Here is a 20,722-nt window from a genome sequence, read left to right as displayed (position 1 = left end):
TCAAAAGGCATCTGAATACATATTAGGCAGTTGGTAAATACTGTACAGGTAATCAGATATAGGAACTGGATCTCAACTTTTCCTTAAAGCATACATGTATAGATCGAAAGAAAAAAAATATTATCTTGTTTTTTCCCTAGAAATGGAACTCATGTACTAAGGCCTGGTAGGTAAAACATGGTAATTTTTGCCTTTTTCTATAGTTTGTATTGGCTTTTCTCAGAAACTAATAAGTTTCTTTTCTAAGGCAATCATAGATCTAACATGGCTTGAACCTTGAAAACTCCAGTCTGATGAAGTATCTTTGGATATTCTTTTTCTTTCACAATTAGGCCTTGGCTTCTCTCCCCAGCACGACCTCTGTGCTATGGCTGTGTCAGACACAGAGATCCTCCCCACTTTCCATCAAAGCCTCCACTTCTTGAGTGCCAGAATATTATTACATTTTACCAATGTTCCAACAGATTGAATACTCTCATTAGTAGGGGGTAAATTCAGTCCTTAACTGTTCTTAAACTTTCAAAATGGTGGATGGACCTGGTTATTAACCTTAATCATTTAGAAGAGATACTTGCTCTTGGAGTAACAGGTAGGTTTGAAGTTCTAAATCCCTCTATTAAACCTTGTCACTGCTAAGAGAGTAAATGTTTGTTAACTTAAAGTAGTAATTTTAGGAAGAAAGACATCATATGGATTCTAGGTATCTTGGAGTAACAGGTAGGTTTGAAGTTCTAAATCCCTCTATTAAACCTTGTCACTGCTAAGAGAGTAAATGTTTGCTGACTTAAAGTAGTAATTTTAGGAAGAAAGACATCATATGGATTCTAGGTACCATCTGCTTGGATAATCTTGGAAATTCCTATCAGAGGTAATGTTTTGAACCTATGAAGTCTTAGAGCTCAAAAAAATCATAGTTATAAGTATAAACAACAATAATTGAAAACAAACTGCTACCTTTGATAACAATGCTGTTTTTTAAAACACCTTTAGAGATCCACAGTAAATAGTAGATATCTTCGTGCATTTTATTTTTGAGAGAAATCTAAGATTACAATCACTTTCATCATCTTTCCCTACTCATCCTTTTCTTAGTCATATAATACCCCAACATTTTCATCAGCACTTTATGAGAACAGATTTTAAAAATTGTACTGAGTTTAGGTGAAGACCAATGCTAGACTAGGAAGAAATAAGTCAGGGCTGAAATCTCAGAGAAAGGAAGGGCTTAATATAGTAAGATGATATTTAAGTTGTGAAGTGAGAAAGGAAGGAAGAAGCCAGTATTTCATACATTCTCTGTCTCTATGTATATATATTCTATACATATATATATATATATATGTATATATATATATATATTCTTTTTTTCTTAGGAACATAATTATTTTAAACAATTCTAAGGTCCTATCATCTGGGCTACTTAATAGCCATTTAAAAAAAGTTTTATTAAGTACTGCTAAAAACAAACACCTATGCAGTGCTTACTCCATGCCAAGAACTGTTCTATGAGCATTCTATTCTCACAACAATGCTGTAAAATAGGTTATTATTCCCATTTCAGAGAATAGGAAAATGAGAACAGAGAGGTTAAGTAATTTGTCCAAAGTCACACAGCTGGTAAGTGGTGGATCTGGGATTTGAACTCATATGGTCTGTCTTTAGAGACTCTGCTCTTCAAAGACTAACACATACAGCTTCTGTTTTAATTTAACTGATTATTATTTTTAGTTATTACATTTTTTGGGGGAATAGGTAATATAGTTAACTGGTTCAAAATTCAAAAGCTACAGGAGGCTACATACTGAAAGACACATGCAGAAGGCTATCTTCCACCCTGTCTCCCTATCACAGGCCCCCGTTTTGCAGGTAATCAGCATGACCAGTTTCTTCCATTGCATTCCAAGCAAATGCTTAAATGTTATTATGATGTTTCCTTCCCGTTTTTCCTCTTACACAGATAGACTATACTGGATGTAAGCTGGCACAGTGCCTTTTCCACTTAACAAAATATATCAAAGATCTGTCCACATAAGTGCATGAAAGCTTCCTCATTCTTTTCTTTTTTTTTTTTCTTCGGAAAGACTGCAGATGGTTGAAACGAGGGGTGGGCAAACTTTTCCTGTAAAGGGCCAGATAGTAAATATTTTAGGCTTTGAGGTTCTTATGGTCTCTGTCACATATGCTGCCTTTTTTTTTTTAAACCTTCAAGAATATAAAAACATTCTTATCTCATGGATGGTACAAAAAACAGGCTGCAGGCCGGATTTGGCTATGGATCATAGTTTGCTGATCCTTGAACCAGAAAGGCTCTTATGTTGCCACCCTGCATCCTGTCTTTCCTCACTGTGGCCCCTTCTTGACCATGCAGAGAGAGCTTTCTTCTTCCATGTGAATCTGACACTCCCACTGCTCCCTTTAAACCCTCTGTGGTTCTGGGAAGTCCAGACTGCTGGGTGGTGCCATAGGGCCCTTCCTAATCCCCATATTTCCTCCCCTCCCCGACCCCCTACCCTGCTACCAGCTACTGTGCTGGTCCAGGCCGCCATCAGCTCTGCCGCCACTCCTGCAGCGATCTGTTTGTCTCACTATAGCTACACAGCTTTTGCCACGAATCCAGTCTCTACACCTCAGCACAGCCCCTTGAGTCTTTTACAAGTGCGAATCACACCTGGGAACCTCAAACTTGTCGACAAACTAGAAGGAAGTCAACTTCCTTATCATAGTCTACAAGCCAGGCCAGCTCCTCTTGGCCCTCCTGTCTGACCTCACTGCCATCATGCTCCCTCCCTCTGCTCCCCATTCTTCAGCCACATGGACTTTTCTGTTTCTCAAACAAGCTGGGCTCATTTCTTCCTCTTTGTGGGTGCTGTTTTGTTGGCTGGCTTGTTCTTAAAGTTTACCCTCAGCTGAAATGCTGCTTCTCTTTTTTTTTGTCTTTTTAGGGCCACAGCTGAGGCATATGGAGGTTCCCAGAATAGGGGTCTAGTTGGAGCTGTCGCTGTCAGCCTATACCACAGGCACAGCAACACCAGATCTGAGCCACGTCTGCAACCTACACCACAGCTCACAGTGATGCCGGATCCTTAATTCACTGAGCAAGGCCAGGGATTGAACCCACAACCTCATGATTCCCAGTCGGATTTGTTTCTGCTGCGCCACGAAACTCCTGAAATGCTGCTTCTTTAATGAAGTTTTCCCTTACCCCCCACAACCTACAGAGGACCCTCCACTTGTCCTTAGTCATGTCACCATGCTTTATTTTCTTCATGGCTCTATGGTTGTCAATAATCATACTTTGTTTTATATTTGCTGACTCTCTGCTCTGCTAGAAAGGGTGGGCATCTCCAATGCCTAGTACATTGCCTGACACATATTAGATGAACACTGAAAATCTTCTGATTGAACAATAGAAGAATTTCAGACAAATGTACTTTTCATAGTGGATTTCTCTTCATTCCTCACCTTATATTTTAGTCTTCAGTTGCCTTGGCTTTCTCACCAATCGCTATACACAAATTTCCCTCTTAAGAGAATATGGGGTCATCTTGGTCATTTCCTCCTTCTTTGAGCAACAAACTCCTATTCATCCATCAATACCCATCTCAAATGTTACCTAGTCTCTGAATTTTTTACACTTTCCCTTGCCAGGGTCAATTTTTTCTTCTGGAAGGCTCTCAGAGCACTTTGTATAGACCTCCTTGGTCACAATGGGCTATATTTACCTACCACATATGTTTATTTACTTATTATACCCTAAATACTTTAAAACATGTATACACACAAAAAATATATAAATATATAAAATTTTCAAATGAAATAAAATATATCATTATCATTTAACCTACAATCAGCATTTTACCTATAGGGAAGTGACACCTTGGATATTGTTTATAGTAGGTATGGAAACATGTAATACAAATAGCAGCATTTAGCTCTGTGATAAGTGCTTGATGTATATTATCCAATATAATTTCCTAATATCCTTAATGAGGCAGGGACTATTATTATCTGTACTTTGCAGATGAGGAAACTAAAGTGAAGTTAGGTAACTCATTCCTGGTGGATCTGGAATTTACTGCCAGGACAACCTCCAGGCTGCTGGTGGGATGGCTCTTGGAAAGTCTGTGTGCCCTTGAGCTCTCAGTGACAAATCTGTCCTATTGCCCTGCATGAGACCTGGGGACACAGCTCCATTCAGAGGTGGGTCAGCTGGGACTCTGTCACTCCCCTGCAGCAAGGTGCTCCTGTGTGGGGCACAGATGTCCCTCTGCCAGCCAGATGGAGAGGCACAATGACGAGACTGTCCCCTGCACACCTGTGACTGTGCCATCCCCAAGGGCAGCCAGATGTCCTTGGGGCCTGCCTCCTGCTGCCACACGCTGCTTATCCATGTGGACATAAGCCGCTCTGCCAGCTCACCCTTGAGCTAATGCGAAGGGACTGCAGGGCTGTGGGCAGGAGGGCGAGAGCCTAGAAGGCAGAGGAGACAAGGGCAGAAGGAGCTGCCATTTATCTCCTTTCCTTTGGCCATTTTCCCCACAGCTTTACTGAGGTGTAATTGAGAAATAAAAACGGTATTTATTTACAGTGTACAACATGATGATCTGCTACACTTTGTGAAAAGTACAGCAAAGAAAACAATCAAGAAATGAAAAGGCAACCTTTGCAATAAAAGACAGTATTTGCAAATCATATATATGATAAGGAATTAATATCCAAAATACAGAAAGAACTCATACGACTCAACAGCAAACAACAAATACTCTGATTAGAAAATGAGCAAAAGACAAATAGGTATTTTCCCAAAAAGACGTACAAATGGCCCCCAGGAAAAGATGCTTGACATCTTTATTCTTTCCTTTTAATGAAGAAACTTTCTTCGCCTATTTACTCAGAGAATAAAGATGACAGGCAGCAATTAACAAGTGTTTTTCGAAGAAGTGTAGACTCCCTCTGCTGCAGTGTAAAGGAGAAAAGAATGCTGGGGTGGATTCTCCTAGTCTGGCTTCATCAGGAAAATTCTGTCTAGAGAAGTGGGTAACAAACTTGAGGGTTGTGCTTTTCAAAGTGTGGTCCTTGGAGCAGCAGCCACCTGGGAGCTCAGTAGAACTGCAGGCACTGAATCCCACTCCAGACCCTGAATTTGAACATGATATACACCAGGAAATTCCTAACTACATTAAAGTTTGGGAAACACTGACCCAGGGTGCCTGATTAAAATGCAAGTTTGGGCCTTTATGCCTTAGAAATTCTGACTCGCTTGATACGGATGAGATCCAGAAATCTAACAAGCACCACCTACTTTTTGGTCCTGCTTACTTTTTTGAGCACCTGGGTTCAGAGACAGTGCCGCATGGTGGAAATAGCAGACACTGTATTCAGAGAATCCTGAGATCAAATCTCAGCTATACTAGCACCTAACTAATCCTGGTTAGCCACTTCATCTCGTTCAGTTTTAACTTCCTCAACTATAGAATGGAGATACTGAATGCTTATACCTTCAGCTGGGAGGTTTAGAGGTGATAATATCTGCAAGGTGCCTAGTGCCAAATCTGTGGCACACAGTATGTGAAAGTTCAGTGTTATGGCCCTTAGATCAAACAGCTACCTAATGGTTGCCCCACTGAATGAGTTATGGACTGGGCCAGAGAGTACTGGTGAATTTCAAGTACAGGGAAAGGGAAGACCAGAGGGGGCTAAGCAAGGTATGAGAGCCGTTGTTTCTCTGTTACTTAACTTCGGCTTTAAAGATAGAGGATTAGTCTGCAGCAGCCAGTAAATGTGATTATCTACTAAGACTCACCAAGGAAATGAGTTAAAAATGCTGATTCCTTGATTCTGCTTTTCAGAGATTCTGTTTCATCAAGTCAGGGATGTGGGCCAGGGATATGCATTTTTATCCCCAGGCGATTTGATGCACCAGTCCTCCAATCTCACCCTGAGAAACAGTGGCTTAGAGAATATGTGTATTTTTTCAATAAATGAAGAGCTTGACACATGTGGCACCCTGGCTGGTCCTGGGAAATGCAGACAAGGATGGCTAACTCTGCCTGGTATCTGCCGGGCTGGAAGCTGGGGCTTCCAAGAAGGCAGGTCTGTGCTAAGGTGCCAGAATATCTACAAGAACAGCGGCCCAGAAGAACAACAGAAAAAAGCCGTACCTGGGCTTCTGCAGCTTCAATGCTGTGGGAGAGATTTCCATTTTGAACAGGTTCTGAAGCATCACTGGATGGTGTCATTTCCACCTCTGTGCTCGTGCTGTTTGGGAGCTCGATTTTTTCTGTGACACAATTTAGACACAAAGAAAGCAAATGGAATCAATGGTGGTAACAGCCATACTGGGAAGAATGTCCTAAAGGGAGAAGTCAGTGGTCTCTGAGGGGTCCTTGGATGGGGCTGCACCAAATGGCAAAGGATTTTTACCCTTCTCCCCACTCTGTGCCTGTCAATACACTCACCCCTCCTCCTCTTTTTAATAGCTCTCTGGAATCCCCTCTGGCCTAATGTCTGACCTTGAGTGGCCTATCAACTCCCAGTGTATGCATTCTCTAGACTAGGTAAATCTACCAAGTGGCCACTCAAGAACATGAACACAGACTTTTTTTTTCTTTTTAGGACCACATCGGAAGCATATGGAGGTTCCCAGGCTAAGGGGTTGAATCAGAGCTGTAGTTTCTGGCCACAGCCACAGCCATGCAGGATCCAAGCTGTGTCTGCAACCTCCACCACAGCTCACGGCAACGGTGAATCCTTAACCCACTGAGTGAAGCCAGGGATTGAACCTGCATCCTAAAGAATGCTAGTCAGATTTGTTAACCACTAAGTCATTACGGGAACTCCGAGGACAGACAGTTTTTAAGCCCAAACTATACCAAATCTATACACTATTGTTTCAACCTAGGACCACATCCCCCAGACATTTTTAATAGCAGGATCTTTTCTTTTGGATTACATTCTAGAAAGGATATTTAACTTATATTTATTAACTTTAGGAGACATGGGTCCTATGCTCTGCTCTGCCATCATCAGGCTGTCGCCTAAGCAAGTCCCCTCCATCCTCTGGGTTTAAGGAATCTTAACTGTAAGATGAGGGAATTCCACTGGTTGACCACTGGTTGAGCCTCTTGTGTCCAGCTCTAATTCCCTCAGGCTCAGTGAGTGGAAAACTCTGCCAGGGCACAAGTGTCATGGGGAGGGCAGGCCTGGGAATCTGGCCTTCTTGACTTGCCTGGAGAATGTTACTTAGAACATTCTACACCTGGGCATCCTATTGAAGGGCAGGGAGCTGAACAAGTAATGGAGGCAAAAATCTGAATCTTTCCTGAATGAGAGGTGACATTTGGCTAGAGTGACTCTCAGGTGATGGTTGAGCACTGGGGCTCTTGAACCCTGGGCATCTCAGACAGGTCTGGGTTATACCCTGATTCTAATACTTCTGGGATGGGGCCCTTAGCAAGTGACTTAACTTCTCGGAGGTTCAGCTTCCTCATCTGTAAAATTGAGAGGATGACAACATAACTACCACCGCTGCTACAACTAACAACAACAAAATACCATCAAAGAGTACAACTGTAAAGATTACATGAGCAAATCCATGTAAAGCTCTCAGCACAGTGCCTGGCACAGAGACTACAAACAAGAAACATAAACCACTTGGATCATCCTTACAACACATGCCTTGTACTAGAAAAATTTATTTCCGGGTTCGGAGGAACCCCTGCAGGTGATCAGTGATCAGGCACCACTGAGGTTGGCCGTGATTTCAGTGAGGAGGAAATACAAAGGTTCCTGGCCCTCTGGCTGTGCTGGGTCAAGTCTTGGGTTTCAGCAGACAATGAAGCTGTGTGGTTCAGTGTCAGGGTTGCCAGGAATATCAGGATGCTCATCAGTATCAGATATGGACAGTCTTAGGCTGCTCATAGAGTGTGAGAAAGTGTTTCCTTCTAGCAATTTCAGAAAAATGAGACATGTCTATCATGGGTAATTTCTCACTGGATAATAATTTGAGAATTACATAAAAATTGGTGGGTTTGGAGGAGACAAATTTTTGAATTTTTAGGGAAATGTTTTTGTTTATGTATTTAGTTGTGAAATACAGAGGCATAAATATATTTAATATGGAAGCCACTGAAACTCAAATTTATTTCATCTTTCCATGTTTCTAGTGGTGACAATGTTATCTCTATGAGGTTCTGCTCTGTATGGTTGTGACTGTTTTCCCAGTGTGCTTGGTTCAATTATTAAAACTAAAAAATACTAAGTACCTTGGGAATATATGTATTTTTATTTATATATATATATATATTTTTTTGTCTTTTGTCTTTTTTTAGGGCCACACCCATAGCATATGGAGGATCCCAGGCTAGGGGTAGAATCAGAGCTGTAGCCTCGGGCCTACACCACAGCCACAGCAACGTGGGATCCAAGCTGCGTCTGTGACCTACACCACAGCTCACGGCATCGCCGGTTCCTTAACCCACTGAGCGAGGCCAGGGATCGAACCCACTACCTCAAGGTTACTGGTCGGGTTCGTTAACCACTGAACCACGATGGCAACTCCAGGAATAGATATATTTTTTAAAGTTTTACTGAAGTATTGTTGGTTTACAAGTTGGTGATTGTTTCTGCTGTACAACAAAGTGACTCAGTTATACATATACACACATCCGTTCCCTTTCAGATTCTTTTCCCAAGTAGATGATCACAGAATATTGGGTAGAGTTCCCTGTGCTATACAGTAGGTCCCTGTACACCTCCTCCATTCCATACACCTCAGTGTACCCATGCCAATCTACCCTGAGAAATGTTCACATTGTGTTTGATGTGTCTGTGATGCAACTTGAGGATCAGCCTTCAAAGGCCAAACAACACTTGGGATGCTGGGTCCCAAAGTGGAGTTAAGATGTCCAAGAACAGACTTGAGCAGATGAGAAGAAGCAGCCTCCCAGGTGTGATAGTTAATTTTAGCTTATTTTTTTTCTTTTCCTACCAATAGAATCTTGACTGTTTTCTTGGCCAAAGAATTTCTCTGAGTTAGAAGTCAGGATAGTAGAAAAGGCAGAAACTCTTCTGAGGAATGTCATATATTTTCAGTGCAATACTGTTGAATTTTATCTGCAGATAATTTTAGTTTCTTGGGCAATAGCATAAATCCAGATTAGGGTAAATTTAGTTTGAATTTAGAATTAGAGAGCTACATTATAGTTGCAGACTGGAGAGTAACATCACATTCTGAGTTAAAATAAGATGGCTGAATGTCATGATCTGGTCACACACTCAAAAAAGTCAACCCGAAGGGATGCAGGCGAGTTTGCTGAATGCTTAAGAAGGGAGAGGCAGGGTCATCTTGCTGGGACCCTGACACTCAGTTCAGGAGTGACCAAGTAAACAGTCTGATAATTTAGTGCAGCAAATCTGGCTACCAGGCAAGAATTTCAGAAGGGGTACTCCTGTCTTTTGTTAAGCTTTAAAAGACAGGTCAGTGTGTCCTCTTCATGTGAAATCCCTGAATTAATTCTCTACTCTTCAGTGGAGATGCCTGAGTAGGAGCTGGTGTTATTTTATTTGTAAACTATTTATTTAAAGTTTATTTATTTCATATGGTTCCTCATAGAATCATTTCATGCGTTTTATTTTTTCTGGCCACACCTGTGGTATGTGGAAGTTCCTGGGCCAGGGATCGTACCTGTGGCCCAGGAGCGACCCATACTACTGCAGTGACAATGCCAAATCCTTAACCTGCTGAGCCACAGAAGAATTCCAGTCATTTCGTGTTTTTTAAAGTTCCCCTAGCATAGGTGACATATTGTGCTGTTGGTGCCCTGTATCCACCCCAGGGAAGTGGGACTCTTCCTGACACCCAGGGAAGGGCTGAGTGCAGGGCTCTGCTGTCCGCACTGAGCTGGGATGCCCACATTGGGTCCTGCCTCTGCCCACTCTGTGTGCTCCAAGAAAGGCATGAGATGGAGGTCTCCAGAGACTCACCCACATGATTGGCAGCCCCATTCTGCCTCTCGTTCTCATCCACCTGGCATTTCTTCTTGGCGATCTTGTGGAGAATTGAAGCCTTTTCTCTGAACCTCCCTGAACCAAGAGAAAGTAATGGAAAGAGACAGGGTGAGGAAGAACCAGAGCGAGGCTTGTGGCAAATGGTGAAGCGCTGGCAAAGCAGGCACGTGGCTTCCTCTGTGCTGGGGCCCTCTAAGAGCCACCACTCCTTTCTGCCCAACCCGACTGCCCTCTGACCTCCAGGAAGGTACTTTCTTACCTTGTGGCTTCTTCAGTCCAATTCTCTATTTGAGAATCTCATGCTGCCAGATCATCAGATCATCTACGAAAGGTTTAACTTGGACCTCTTCCCCCCCTCCCAAGTGTGTACAAAAAAACAAAAGCACCCATCATCACCGAAACACCCTCCACTGCTGAGGTCCAAAACAGGTCTAGAGAGACAATTGCTCTAGAGGCAGAGCCATTTTTCTGGAATTATATGCTCATCCTAGAATTGGCTTTTGACCATGGAAAGCCAAGCCCAGAGGTCCTTTGATTTGACTTTGGTTTTCAAACATTTATCTTAATTAACGCTGCAAGTTTCTAAAGGAGTCAGGAGCCTGCGTCACAGCTTTTCGAATTAGCTGAGTCAGCTGCAATTAAAGCATCAAGGAGGCAACTGATTCCATTTGGGGATTTAGGGCAAAGGATGATCAACTGAGCACAGCAAGTAATGTCTGTTGGTGATGAGATGCTTAGGGAAAGGTGCTGGAAAAAAATACCATCTTCAAAGTAATCATTTTAAACAGCTGTACCACAAACATAATGCTTCGTTTCTTCTCCATCATTGACATAATTAATGGGTAAATGCATGCAACAAGCACAGGAAAAAAAAAGCATGCAAGAGCATAGAGATTAGTGAAACAGCACATTTTTCTCTTTTAATTCTCATTTTTTTCTTCTCCCAGGAACATTCAAGGTACAAAGGAGCTTCATTTTAAACTGACTGATTATTGCCTGGATTCAGATATGATGAATCCCTGAAAAGATCACAACTCCTACAATTTTCCCAACAGGCATTTGTCATTGGCTGGGTTCTCTAGAAGCATATTAGCAGGCAAGCTCATTCTGTTTTTCTACTTAGACCAAAACCAAACCAAATCCTCCTCCAAGATATCTCTCTTGGAGAGTCTGTCCCCCTAGGATGGGGCATGGGAGGTTGGCATCCCCACCCCAACCCTCCTTGTGGATGGAAATCCTGGGGAGTGATCATAGTGGTGACTTGTATGACTTATTGGGAATGACAGAAGCTGTAAACTAGAATAGGAACAGCTGACTTCGGTGGTGAAGGTGACGCAGGATAGAGCTCCTTCTGCTCATAAGCTCCATGAACCATAAGCCTAGATGCCTGCTACCATCAAGGCAGCCTCTAGCACACTAAGTACCTTAGTCTAAGTAATGAATATGCACCATCAGGCACACTCTTCAAGGAAGCAGGAAGAGAAACATTACACAGAGAAAAGTAGGTCAGTATGTGGCCTGGGCTTCACAAGGAACAAGAAAGAAGGATGAGGTGATGGGCATGACGTCCATCCTTGAGGGATGCGGAAGGTCAGCTTTAGGTTCATAGGCCAGAGGTACTTTGAAATCTGGCTGTTTCTATTTAATCTCCAAGGAAAACTGTGAAGAAAAAGGGAAAGGAAAGAAGTCTGGGGACCAGGAGAAAGAGGTGGTAAAAGGGAATAAGAAAGGAAGAAAAAGGAGAGAAAAAGAAGCAATTCAAGGATGGAGGTGGTAGGCAGAGAGCTGAGATGGTCTGGAGGTTTCCCAGGCAGCATGGAGGCAAGAGGCTTTCCGGGCGGCCAAATCTAATCTTATCTGGGGACTCGATATGTGGATAATGAAGAGTGGTTCTCAGTAACTGGCAGTCTGAAGCCTAAAGAAAGGTACTTCTTGTGGAAGATGACACCAAGAGGTCCTCAAATCATCTGCTAAAAAGTCCAGAAGAGGAAAAGGGAGGTTCCGAAACTTTATACAAGATGATGCTTCTACTAAGAAAGTCATTCTGTGAACTCAGGGTCAGTCTTTGAACCTGGGATATACTGCGGCTCCATGAAATAAAGATGATCACTAATTGCTATTTCAAAATTAGATATAAAATAATCATAAAGCAAAAGAGCATTCAGAAGAGGAAACAAATAAGCCTGGGGGAATAAAACCTGAAATAATCCAACCAAGTAACTCCCCAAAGTCATGAATCATGGCAGAGAAAATAGCTGATAGAAACCAATTAATCCCATGTTGTTTGTAGTTCCAGGGGTCTTTTCAGAGCTCAGATGAATGCCAGAGAGAAATGACAACAAAAGGGACTCCAAAGCATGGAAGGGTTTGGACACTCCCTCTGCCAGAAAACACCTTTTGGAGCAGTGTTGGCCACTGTTGCTCATGGGCTGGTCTTCCCAAATTCACTAAAGGAGGAGTGGGAGGAAATGGTTCTAGAACTGGGATTTCACAGGTTTGCAAACATTCTCAGAGGCCAGTGAAGGTTTCTAGACTGTGTGTCACCCTTTCCCACTGCAGCAGCACCTCAGATTTTCTATGCTCTTGAAAGGGGGCAAAGGTTTCTAGACTGTGTGTCACCCTTTCCCACTGCAGCAGCACCTCAGATTTTCTATATGCTCTTGTCTTCTCTTAGGGTTCAGCTCTTGGACAGCAAGGCAAAGCTGCAGAGGCAGCCTGAGGATCAGCTTTTGTCCACCCACCGCTTCAGCTTCTTTAACACAACTTCTGTCTTAGTTTGGCAGGACCTGTCCATCATTCTGCCTTGTGAGTGCTGACAATGGCTGCTCCATAGCCTAAAAAGGATTTTTCCCTTTTGGAGATTAGTTTCTAGGAAAGCAGCAGTTGAAGGCTCACCTTCAGAATTCAGCACACAGGGAATTCCTGAGAGTGGTGGGCAGAGCGTGGCCAGCAAGGCATGCTCATTCCAGCCCAACAGAAAACCCCTGAAGTCGCCACAGGGAGCCTTTTGAGAAGAGCTGTGAAGATGAAGCTAACAGGATAAGAGTGCACAGAACATGTGATTCTCGAAGGGACCCTCTGGGCTTGGGAATAGGAAGGCCTGGTCCCTTCAGGACCTGTTCAGCCTGAAGCTACAAGCTGGGAGAGCACCAAGCACAGTATTGTGGTTAAAAGGATGTGCTTAAGAGGTAGCTAGGTCTCCATTTAAGCCCCACCTCTGCTCTGCTGGGTGAGAGTCAGTAAATTCCTGAATATTTCCGAGCTTCACTTTGCCCATTTGTTAAATAGGGATGCTAATGACCGACTCCTGCATTAAACACAAGGCTTAAGTGAGAAAATATGTGGAAAGGACTTATCACAACAGCTGGCATCCGGAGAACTCTGTACTGGGTGAACTCTGTAAATAAGAGGAAAAAGAAAAACCAACAGACACCTTCTCTCAATCCAAGCAGGTGGGACAGGAGAATTAGCTGCATCCACAGTGTAAGCATCTGGGGTCTGTGTTGGATTGCTGTTGCATTTTCTGGGAGTCCTTCAAAGTCAGTTCCAAAACTAAGAGAAGGATCACTTCATATCTTTCTGAAATTGAGAAGGTCAAGGGGAGAGAGCTGGCCCTGTGTGTTTTAAACACTGACGCCTTTGCGACCTTGCAGTGGAAAGACAGCAATGGCTTTCTCCCATCAACCTGTGAGGACAGAGTACAGGGAAGGTGTATGGCTGCTGCGCAGTGGCTTCGCTGTGGATCAAAAGAGCTTCATGACACCCAAGGGCTTTACCTTCTCTGTGTCTCAGGCTCAGAATTTTTAAGGGGGGATAATAAACAGAACACCCAGCTCATACAGTTGCTGGAAGACTTGATGGGTTAATAGTCCTCAGGTGTTTAGGTGGTCTCTGACATACAGGACATGCTTGGGAATTGTTACTCAGAAAGGGTTCTTATCATCAATGACAGGACCTTCATTCCCATAAGTTACTGAAAATAAAAAGCTTGATCCTTAAAATAAAAAGCAGGCTTAGCAACCTCCAGTGCAAGAGACCTTGGCAGTAAAGGCCTTGCTTCCGTAGGCTATTTTAGGCATGGATTCCACGCTGGCATAAGGGCTGACACGGACAGATCTAAGAAACAACTGTAGCTTTCTGCCTGGGGATAGAGAAGACGTATTTGAGCACTATTCAAGGTGAGCGAAGGAGTGATTTTTTTTTTTTAACGTTTTAAGGCAACCTTAAAAAATATACTCTGTTGCGGTATGAACCCTTAAAGTGTATTTTTATATAGCAACAGATATTTGTATACTTAAAAATCTCAGAAATAGCAAACTCTGCTCAAATCGTGAGGCACCTACGTCAAAACCTCATATACAATGTTAATATAGTTCAGTTTGGTCTGAAATCTGCAAAAGAATACCAGCTGAGTGTCCTCAGGGGAGAGTGCATTGAGGGGGTGGTAGGGAAGTGTGGGAAGAAAAGATCAAAGCAGGAGGGCCTATTATGAATAAGAATAAATTTTGGAAAAACAGCCAGGCATCAAAATCCTTAACCAACCTCTGTCCATAAAACAGAAGCTCTAAGCTGCATCGCAAAATAACTTTTCCAGGTTCTGTTTACTCAAGAAAAATGCATTCTGCTTCTGTTCTGCTGTTGAGGCATTAAAACAGTCCTCGGAAATTCCTTCCCACATTTCCCACCGAGTAATTGGCATCTCTGCACAGGTTTCCTTGGGGCTGGAGATCAGATTAGCTCCCGGCTGCCATAGAACATTCTGAGCACCAGCAACACAGGAGAGCAGGACCAAAGAGATGGAAAGATGTTAAGGGAGCAGCCACAGACACCTCGGCGGACCTCAGTTTTGGGAGAAGAAAAGGAAAAATGAAACAGAAGGGAAAACTTGAAAATAGTATTTTTGAAACTATTTTGGTGTTTTCAGCTCTGCCTTTCCTGTCCTGTCTTTGAAGTTTATGCCTTGGCTGGTAACCTAGAAAGCAAAAGTGCACCTGAACTTTCCTATTTATCCTGTGTCTTTTTTTTTTCCTGGAAGCAAGACTCAAGTAGGGCAGACAGGCCACTGCCACTCTGAGAAGGCATGGAATTGAGATGATATGGCCAAGAGCCAAAGCTGACCTTGGGGTCACTGTGGGTTCTTCTCTTTCTCTCACATCCCACATGCTATCCATCTGCAAATCTGGGCCTCCACCTGCAGAATATTTCAAAATCTGCCTGCCTCTCCCTCCCCATCCTCTGGAATGAGCAACAATCCAGCCAGCCTCCTCACTAGTCTCCCCTTTCACCTTCACCCCTCTGTCCCCCAGCCTGGGCTCATCCTAGGGTCCTTAGTGATCTCACTTCTCTGTGCAAAATCCTGCTGTGGTTCCTTAGGTCAAGGTGAAAGCCCAAGTATTTCCAATGACCTGGAATATTCTGTCCCATGTTGCTCACCTCAACCACATGACTTGTCCCTTCCCCCTCGCCAAGCTTACTCTGCTCCAGCCACACTGGCCTCCATGTTGTTTTGGAAAACTGTGCACTGTCCCACCTCAGGGCCATGGCATTTGCTGGTCCTTCTACCTGGATTGTTCTTCACTCAGTTCTTCACTCAGAGGGTTCAACCTCTGTTCAAATGTCACCCTCTCAATGAGGCTGCTCTGAGCAGCCCATTTACATTTGCAGCTTCTTCACCGTTACACATCCCCAGCTTATTTTCTCTAAAGCATTTCTCATCATCTAATTTACTGTATCATTATTACATTGTTTTTTGCATTGTTTTTTACCTTTCTTTTTTTTTAGGGCTGTACCTGCAGCATATACAAGTTCCCAGGCTAGGGGTCAAATCAGAGCTGCAGCTGCTGGCCTACACCACAGCCACAGCAATGAGGGATCCAAGCCATGTCTGTGACCTGTACCACAGCTTGAGGCAATGCCAGATCCTTAACCCACTGAGCCAGGCCAGAGATCGAACCTGAGTCCTCATAGATACTAGCTGGGTTTGTAATCCACTGAGCTACAATGGGAACTCTTACTATAGCATTATTGCTATTGATTATATGTTGCTTCCCATTAGCAGCTGGGCTCCATGAGGGTAGGGATTTTCATTGGGTTTGCTCACTGCTGTATCCACAGCACCCCTTGACGCTCAATCAATCTTTCTCTTTGTGGTTTCCAGGAAAATTGTTGCGGTTCTCACATGCTTCTTGTTGGCTAATGACCCAAAGTAAATCCTTTCAGTAGGGCTGAAAGGTCCGTCTGTAGGGCTGAGGGTCCATATGTAGAAACCCAGGACTAGCTGAGGGTAAAGAGGGAAAATGGGGTGGACCAGGTTCAGAGGTGGGAGACACATCAGTGGTCCCCTTCTGTACCTTCCTCACGAGGCTGCCAAGAGGAGCACTGAAAGGAGCCTTTGTGATGGAAGAAGAGGCCACATGAGCACAGCAGGCAGCAGGGCTGGGAAAACTGGACTTTGGCTCCTCCCTCTGTATGAAGATGGTCCTCATTTGCCAAGGCCTAACTGAAGGCCATACCCGAAGCTTTCTCTACAGATGCCCACGCTCTCCTTCCCAAGTGGAAATCCACCATTCTCTTAGCACTTTGTTCCCCTGTCACAGCCCTTATTTCAGCTTGCCACTCACCTGTCTGCCTTCCCCACCAGAGGACAGGGATTTTCACTCTGCCACCTTTGTACCCTCAACAAGTGTCTTAGAATCATGCTTGGCTCATCACAAACATTCATTGAGGTACAGTGAAGCTCTCCCTGTATTAGTGCCCCCAGGTGGTCTAAGCTTTTCTTCCAAGTCAGTACAAGTCACAAACCATCTTCTACTCTGCAAATATTAACCAAGCCTGTGCTGTGAACCAGGTAATACTTGGTAATAAGAGAGACCCAGGTGGTACCCTTGTAGAGTTCACAGCCTGGAGCCAGAGAGGGACAAGAAACAAGGACTTAAGATTCATGCTCTGATGGTGGGGGTCTTCTTAGGGGGGTGTGGAAACTCAGAGAACAGTTAAAGTTCCAAGATAAAAAGACATGAACTAGCAGCTTAAAGGAATAAACTCCTCTTCTGTTTATAAACTATCCTCATGTGGTGCCTTACTCACCTAATAAGACCTTGCCAGGTTGGTTTTTTTTTTTTTTTTTCGCTTTTTAGGGCTGCACCCTTGGCATATGGAAGTTCCCAAGCTAGGGGTTGAAGCAGAGCTATAGCCACTGGCCTATACCACAGCCACAGCAAAGCCGGGTCCTTAACCCACTGAGCGGGGCCAGGGGTTGAACCTGCATCATGGGTACTAGTTAGGTTTGTTACCGCTGAGCCACAATGGGAGCTCTGGATCTGGCCTGATTTTTATTCTTTTTTTTTTTTTTTGTCTTTTGTCTTTTGTCTTTTTGTTGTTGTTGTTGCTATTTCTTGGGCCGCTCCCGCGGCATATGGAGGTTCCCAGGCTAGGGGTTGAGTCGGAGCTGTAGCCACCGGCCTACGCCAGAGCCACAGCAACGCGGGATCCGAGCCGCGTCTGCAACCTACACCACAGCTCACGGCAACGCCGGATCGTTAACCCACTGAGCAAGGGCAGGGACCGAACCCGCAACCTCATGGTTCCTAGTCGGATTCGTTAACCACTGCGCCATGACAGGAACTCCTGATTTTTATTCTTAAAAGTAAAATATTAAAAATAATAACCTCATCCTGCACAAAACCACCAAGAACATAGAATATACTTATTCTTAAATCTGCTTTTGAAGAACCACCTCTAAATTATTTCTTCTAATTTGTGTGAAGGATCATGTAAAACTGTTTAAGACTACATTGGCATTAATAGAAATTAAACTATCGTAATCAAGTATTTTGTGAGTGGACCATACAATAAAGAAGATTAACATAATTTAATTGTAATTATATTTATAGACATGGTCATAGGACCAGTTTCTGTAACCAGTAAGAATATTTACATAATTGTATCTCATGTGGTGGTCAAACCCATCATATCACGAAATGAAGCAGCCTGATTTCTCCTTATTAAGGCTTTTAAAAATAATTTTCTGGAAGCTCCTATTGTGGTGAAGCAGAAACAAATCTGACTAGTATCCATGAAGATGTAGGTTTGATCCCTGGCCTCGCTCAGTGGGTTAAGGATCCAGTATTGCTATGAGCTGCAGTGTAGGTCATAGACGTGGCTTGGATCTGGCATTGCTGTTGCTGTGGTGTAGGCCGGCAGCTGAGGCTCTGATTAGACCCTTAGCCTGGGAACCTCCATATGCGAAGGTGTAGCCCTAAAAAGACAAAAAATAATTTTCTGTAAGAATGACCTTTAGAGTCACCTGTAATGAAAAGAACTGTCCACATGTTAATTGTCCGTCATCTCTCCTTATCATTGGAAATGAGAGTGCCTTTCCAAATATCTCAGAAAATTTCTAATGTGGTTCAGAAGTTTATATCTTAAAGATTGAAATTTTGTTCTTTATTCCAATTTCTTGCCTCTTGAGGGACTTTATCTATGATGAGTACTCTTCAGTCTTCCATCCTTCCCCTTAGCATACCATCATGCTCATGTCTTTCACCTTGGCAACGTTTCTCTTGACTTCAGGTTTCCTGTGGGCACTGCTCTTTCTTGCCTCTGGAAAGATCAGTCTGGGCTGGTGCCTCTGTGTCCCAAGGGCACCTCTGGTCACTTCTTCCCTCTGCATCTGTCATTGCTCAGCAATGCTCCAATGACACTACCCTCAGCCACTTTTCACCTCCTCTTGACTGGTTCTCTCAGTGGCAGTGGATATTCCTCACTTCTCACCTTGAAACTCTCTTTGATTTTCAAGGACTCCCAAGAGTGCCCCTTAAGTGTCACCCTTCCTCAGGCCCCAATTCTTGCTCCCTCTTCCTCATGCCTCACATTCTCCCCAGGGACCCAATGGACCACTGACTGAATAGCAATGATTCCCACACTCAGATCTCTGGCCCAGATCATCCCATCCAAGGGACTTTGGAACATCTTCATTTGGAGAATAGACTAGTGGTTGCCAAGGGGGAGGGGTAGGGAGTGGAGTGGTTGGGGAGCTTGGAGTTAATAGATTCAAACTACTGCCTTTGGAATGGATTAGCAATGAGATCCTGCTGTGTAGCACTGGGAACTATGTCTAGTCACTTATGATGGAGCTTGATATTGTGAGAAAATGGAATATGCACATGTATGTGTAACTGGGTCACCATGCTGTACAGCAGGAAAAAAATTGTATTGGGGAAATAACAATTAAAAATTAAAATAAACGTCTTCACTGGGAAGTCCCTCTGATGGTCAAACTCCACATGCCCCAAACTTCCATGTGTCATCTTCCTTCTAGGAATCTGCACTTCCGCTTGTATTCTCTAGTGGTACTTTCCTCATTCCCAGTGTTTCCCAGCCATTTTAGGGATTGACCCCCCTTATCTAGTTAGCTGCCAAGTCCTTTTCAGTCTACCTTTGAACACATTAGATCCAACCTTTCCAGCCTGGATGTTAGTTATAGCTTTTTTTTTTTTTTTTTTTTTTTTGTCTTTTTAGGGTCACACCATGGTGCATGGAAGTTCCCAGGCTAGGGGTCAAATCAGAGTTGCAGCTGTTGACTGATACCACAGCCACAGCAACGTGGGATCTGAGCCTCATCTGTGACCTACACCACAGCTCACAGCAATGCTGGATCCTTAACCCACTGAGTGAGGCCAGGAATCAAACTCTCATCCTCATGGATATTGGTCGGGTTGGTTAGTGCTGAGCCATGACGGGAACTCCAGTTACAGCCTCTTAATTGGTCTCCCAAGATTTTAATCACATTGCCTGCCTGCTTCCTTCTAACTCACTCTTCCTATGGCTTGGAATACTCCAGGCTGATCTTCTTGTCTTATCCCTTTGGACTGCTTTAGGCATCTCATCTTTGAAGAAGCTTTCCCTGAGTCCCTTTCCTGGGCTGGCGAGCCACCTTGGTACTTTTTTCTATCACAGTACTCTCATACCTACCCTGTCATGGTAGTTATCATAAAGCTCCAGAGGTGTTTGGCTGACTCTCTCCCCAACTAGCCTGTGGGCCCGTCAAGGCAGGGACTCTGTTTTTCATCTGTCCCCCTCCACTCCCCACCCAATACTTACTTCTTAGGCTGGTCCTCAGTGTTAATGAACACAAACAACAAAGGGAACCTGTGTGTGTGTGTGTGTGTGTGTGTGTGTGTGTGTGTGTGTTAGGGGGCTGGGGGTGCTTGGCTTTCTTGCTGTATGCAAATGCATTCTGAGTTTACATTCTTTTAGGGGGTAGAGAAGGAAGGAATATCCAGAAACATTCTGCAGGAAACTCACCAGACTTTCTTTTTGGTTAATGCTGTGATTAAATCTCCAAAGTCTAATAGTGTTTACAGTTAATGTTTGTCTATTTTGAGACTCTTTAAAAAAGAGAGAGAGAGAATCTAATCTAATCAAGGCAAAACTGGAATTTTACAAACCCCAAAACCACAGCAGGTATCAGATGGCAGAATGTCATGTTTCAGGAAAGGAGCCAGTTTACTGACCTTAGCTGAGGCTGACATGGCTTGAGAGCTAATGTCCTTCACCACTTTAGGTCACCTGTTGTATTATTTTAGGAACTTAATTTTCAGAACAGTTCTAGCTCATATACATAGATACAAATGGCTCACACACACAAATTTTCAAAGGGGTTTGTCTGGTCTCAGCTTTGGAGTTCTGAGCCAGGTAAGAGCTGCTGGATAGA

The 20,722-nt window shown here is 43.6% G+C and overlaps 1 protein-coding gene across 5 annotated transcripts in view; it reads right to left on the bottom strand.

Annotated features, from left to right (window-relative positions):
* SLC24A2 (solute carrier family 24 (sodium/potassium/calcium exchanger), member 2) overlaps positions 1 to 20,722 on the bottom strand; it is a 276,880-nt gene that overhangs the window by 46,183 nt on the left and 209,975 nt on the right. For all 5 annotated transcript variants that reach the window (XM_021078223.1, XM_021078320.1, XM_021078387.1 and 2 more), the window contains 2 exon segments: positions 9,985 to 10,083; positions 6,162 to 6,280 (listed from right to left, as the gene is read on the bottom strand). In XM_021078223.1, coding sequence (XP_020933882.1) covers positions 6,162 to 6,280; positions 9,985 to 10,083 — 218 coding nt within the window.

The sequence above is a fragment of the Sus scrofa genome, chromosome 1, assembly GCF_000003025.6.
Source record: "Sus scrofa isolate TJ Tabasco breed Duroc chromosome 1, Sscrofa11.1, whole genome shotgun sequence".
Taxonomy (NCBI): domain Eukaryota; kingdom Metazoa; phylum Chordata; class Mammalia; order Artiodactyla; family Suidae; genus Sus; species Sus scrofa.
This window is presented reverse-complemented; position numbering and strand designations above follow the sequence as displayed.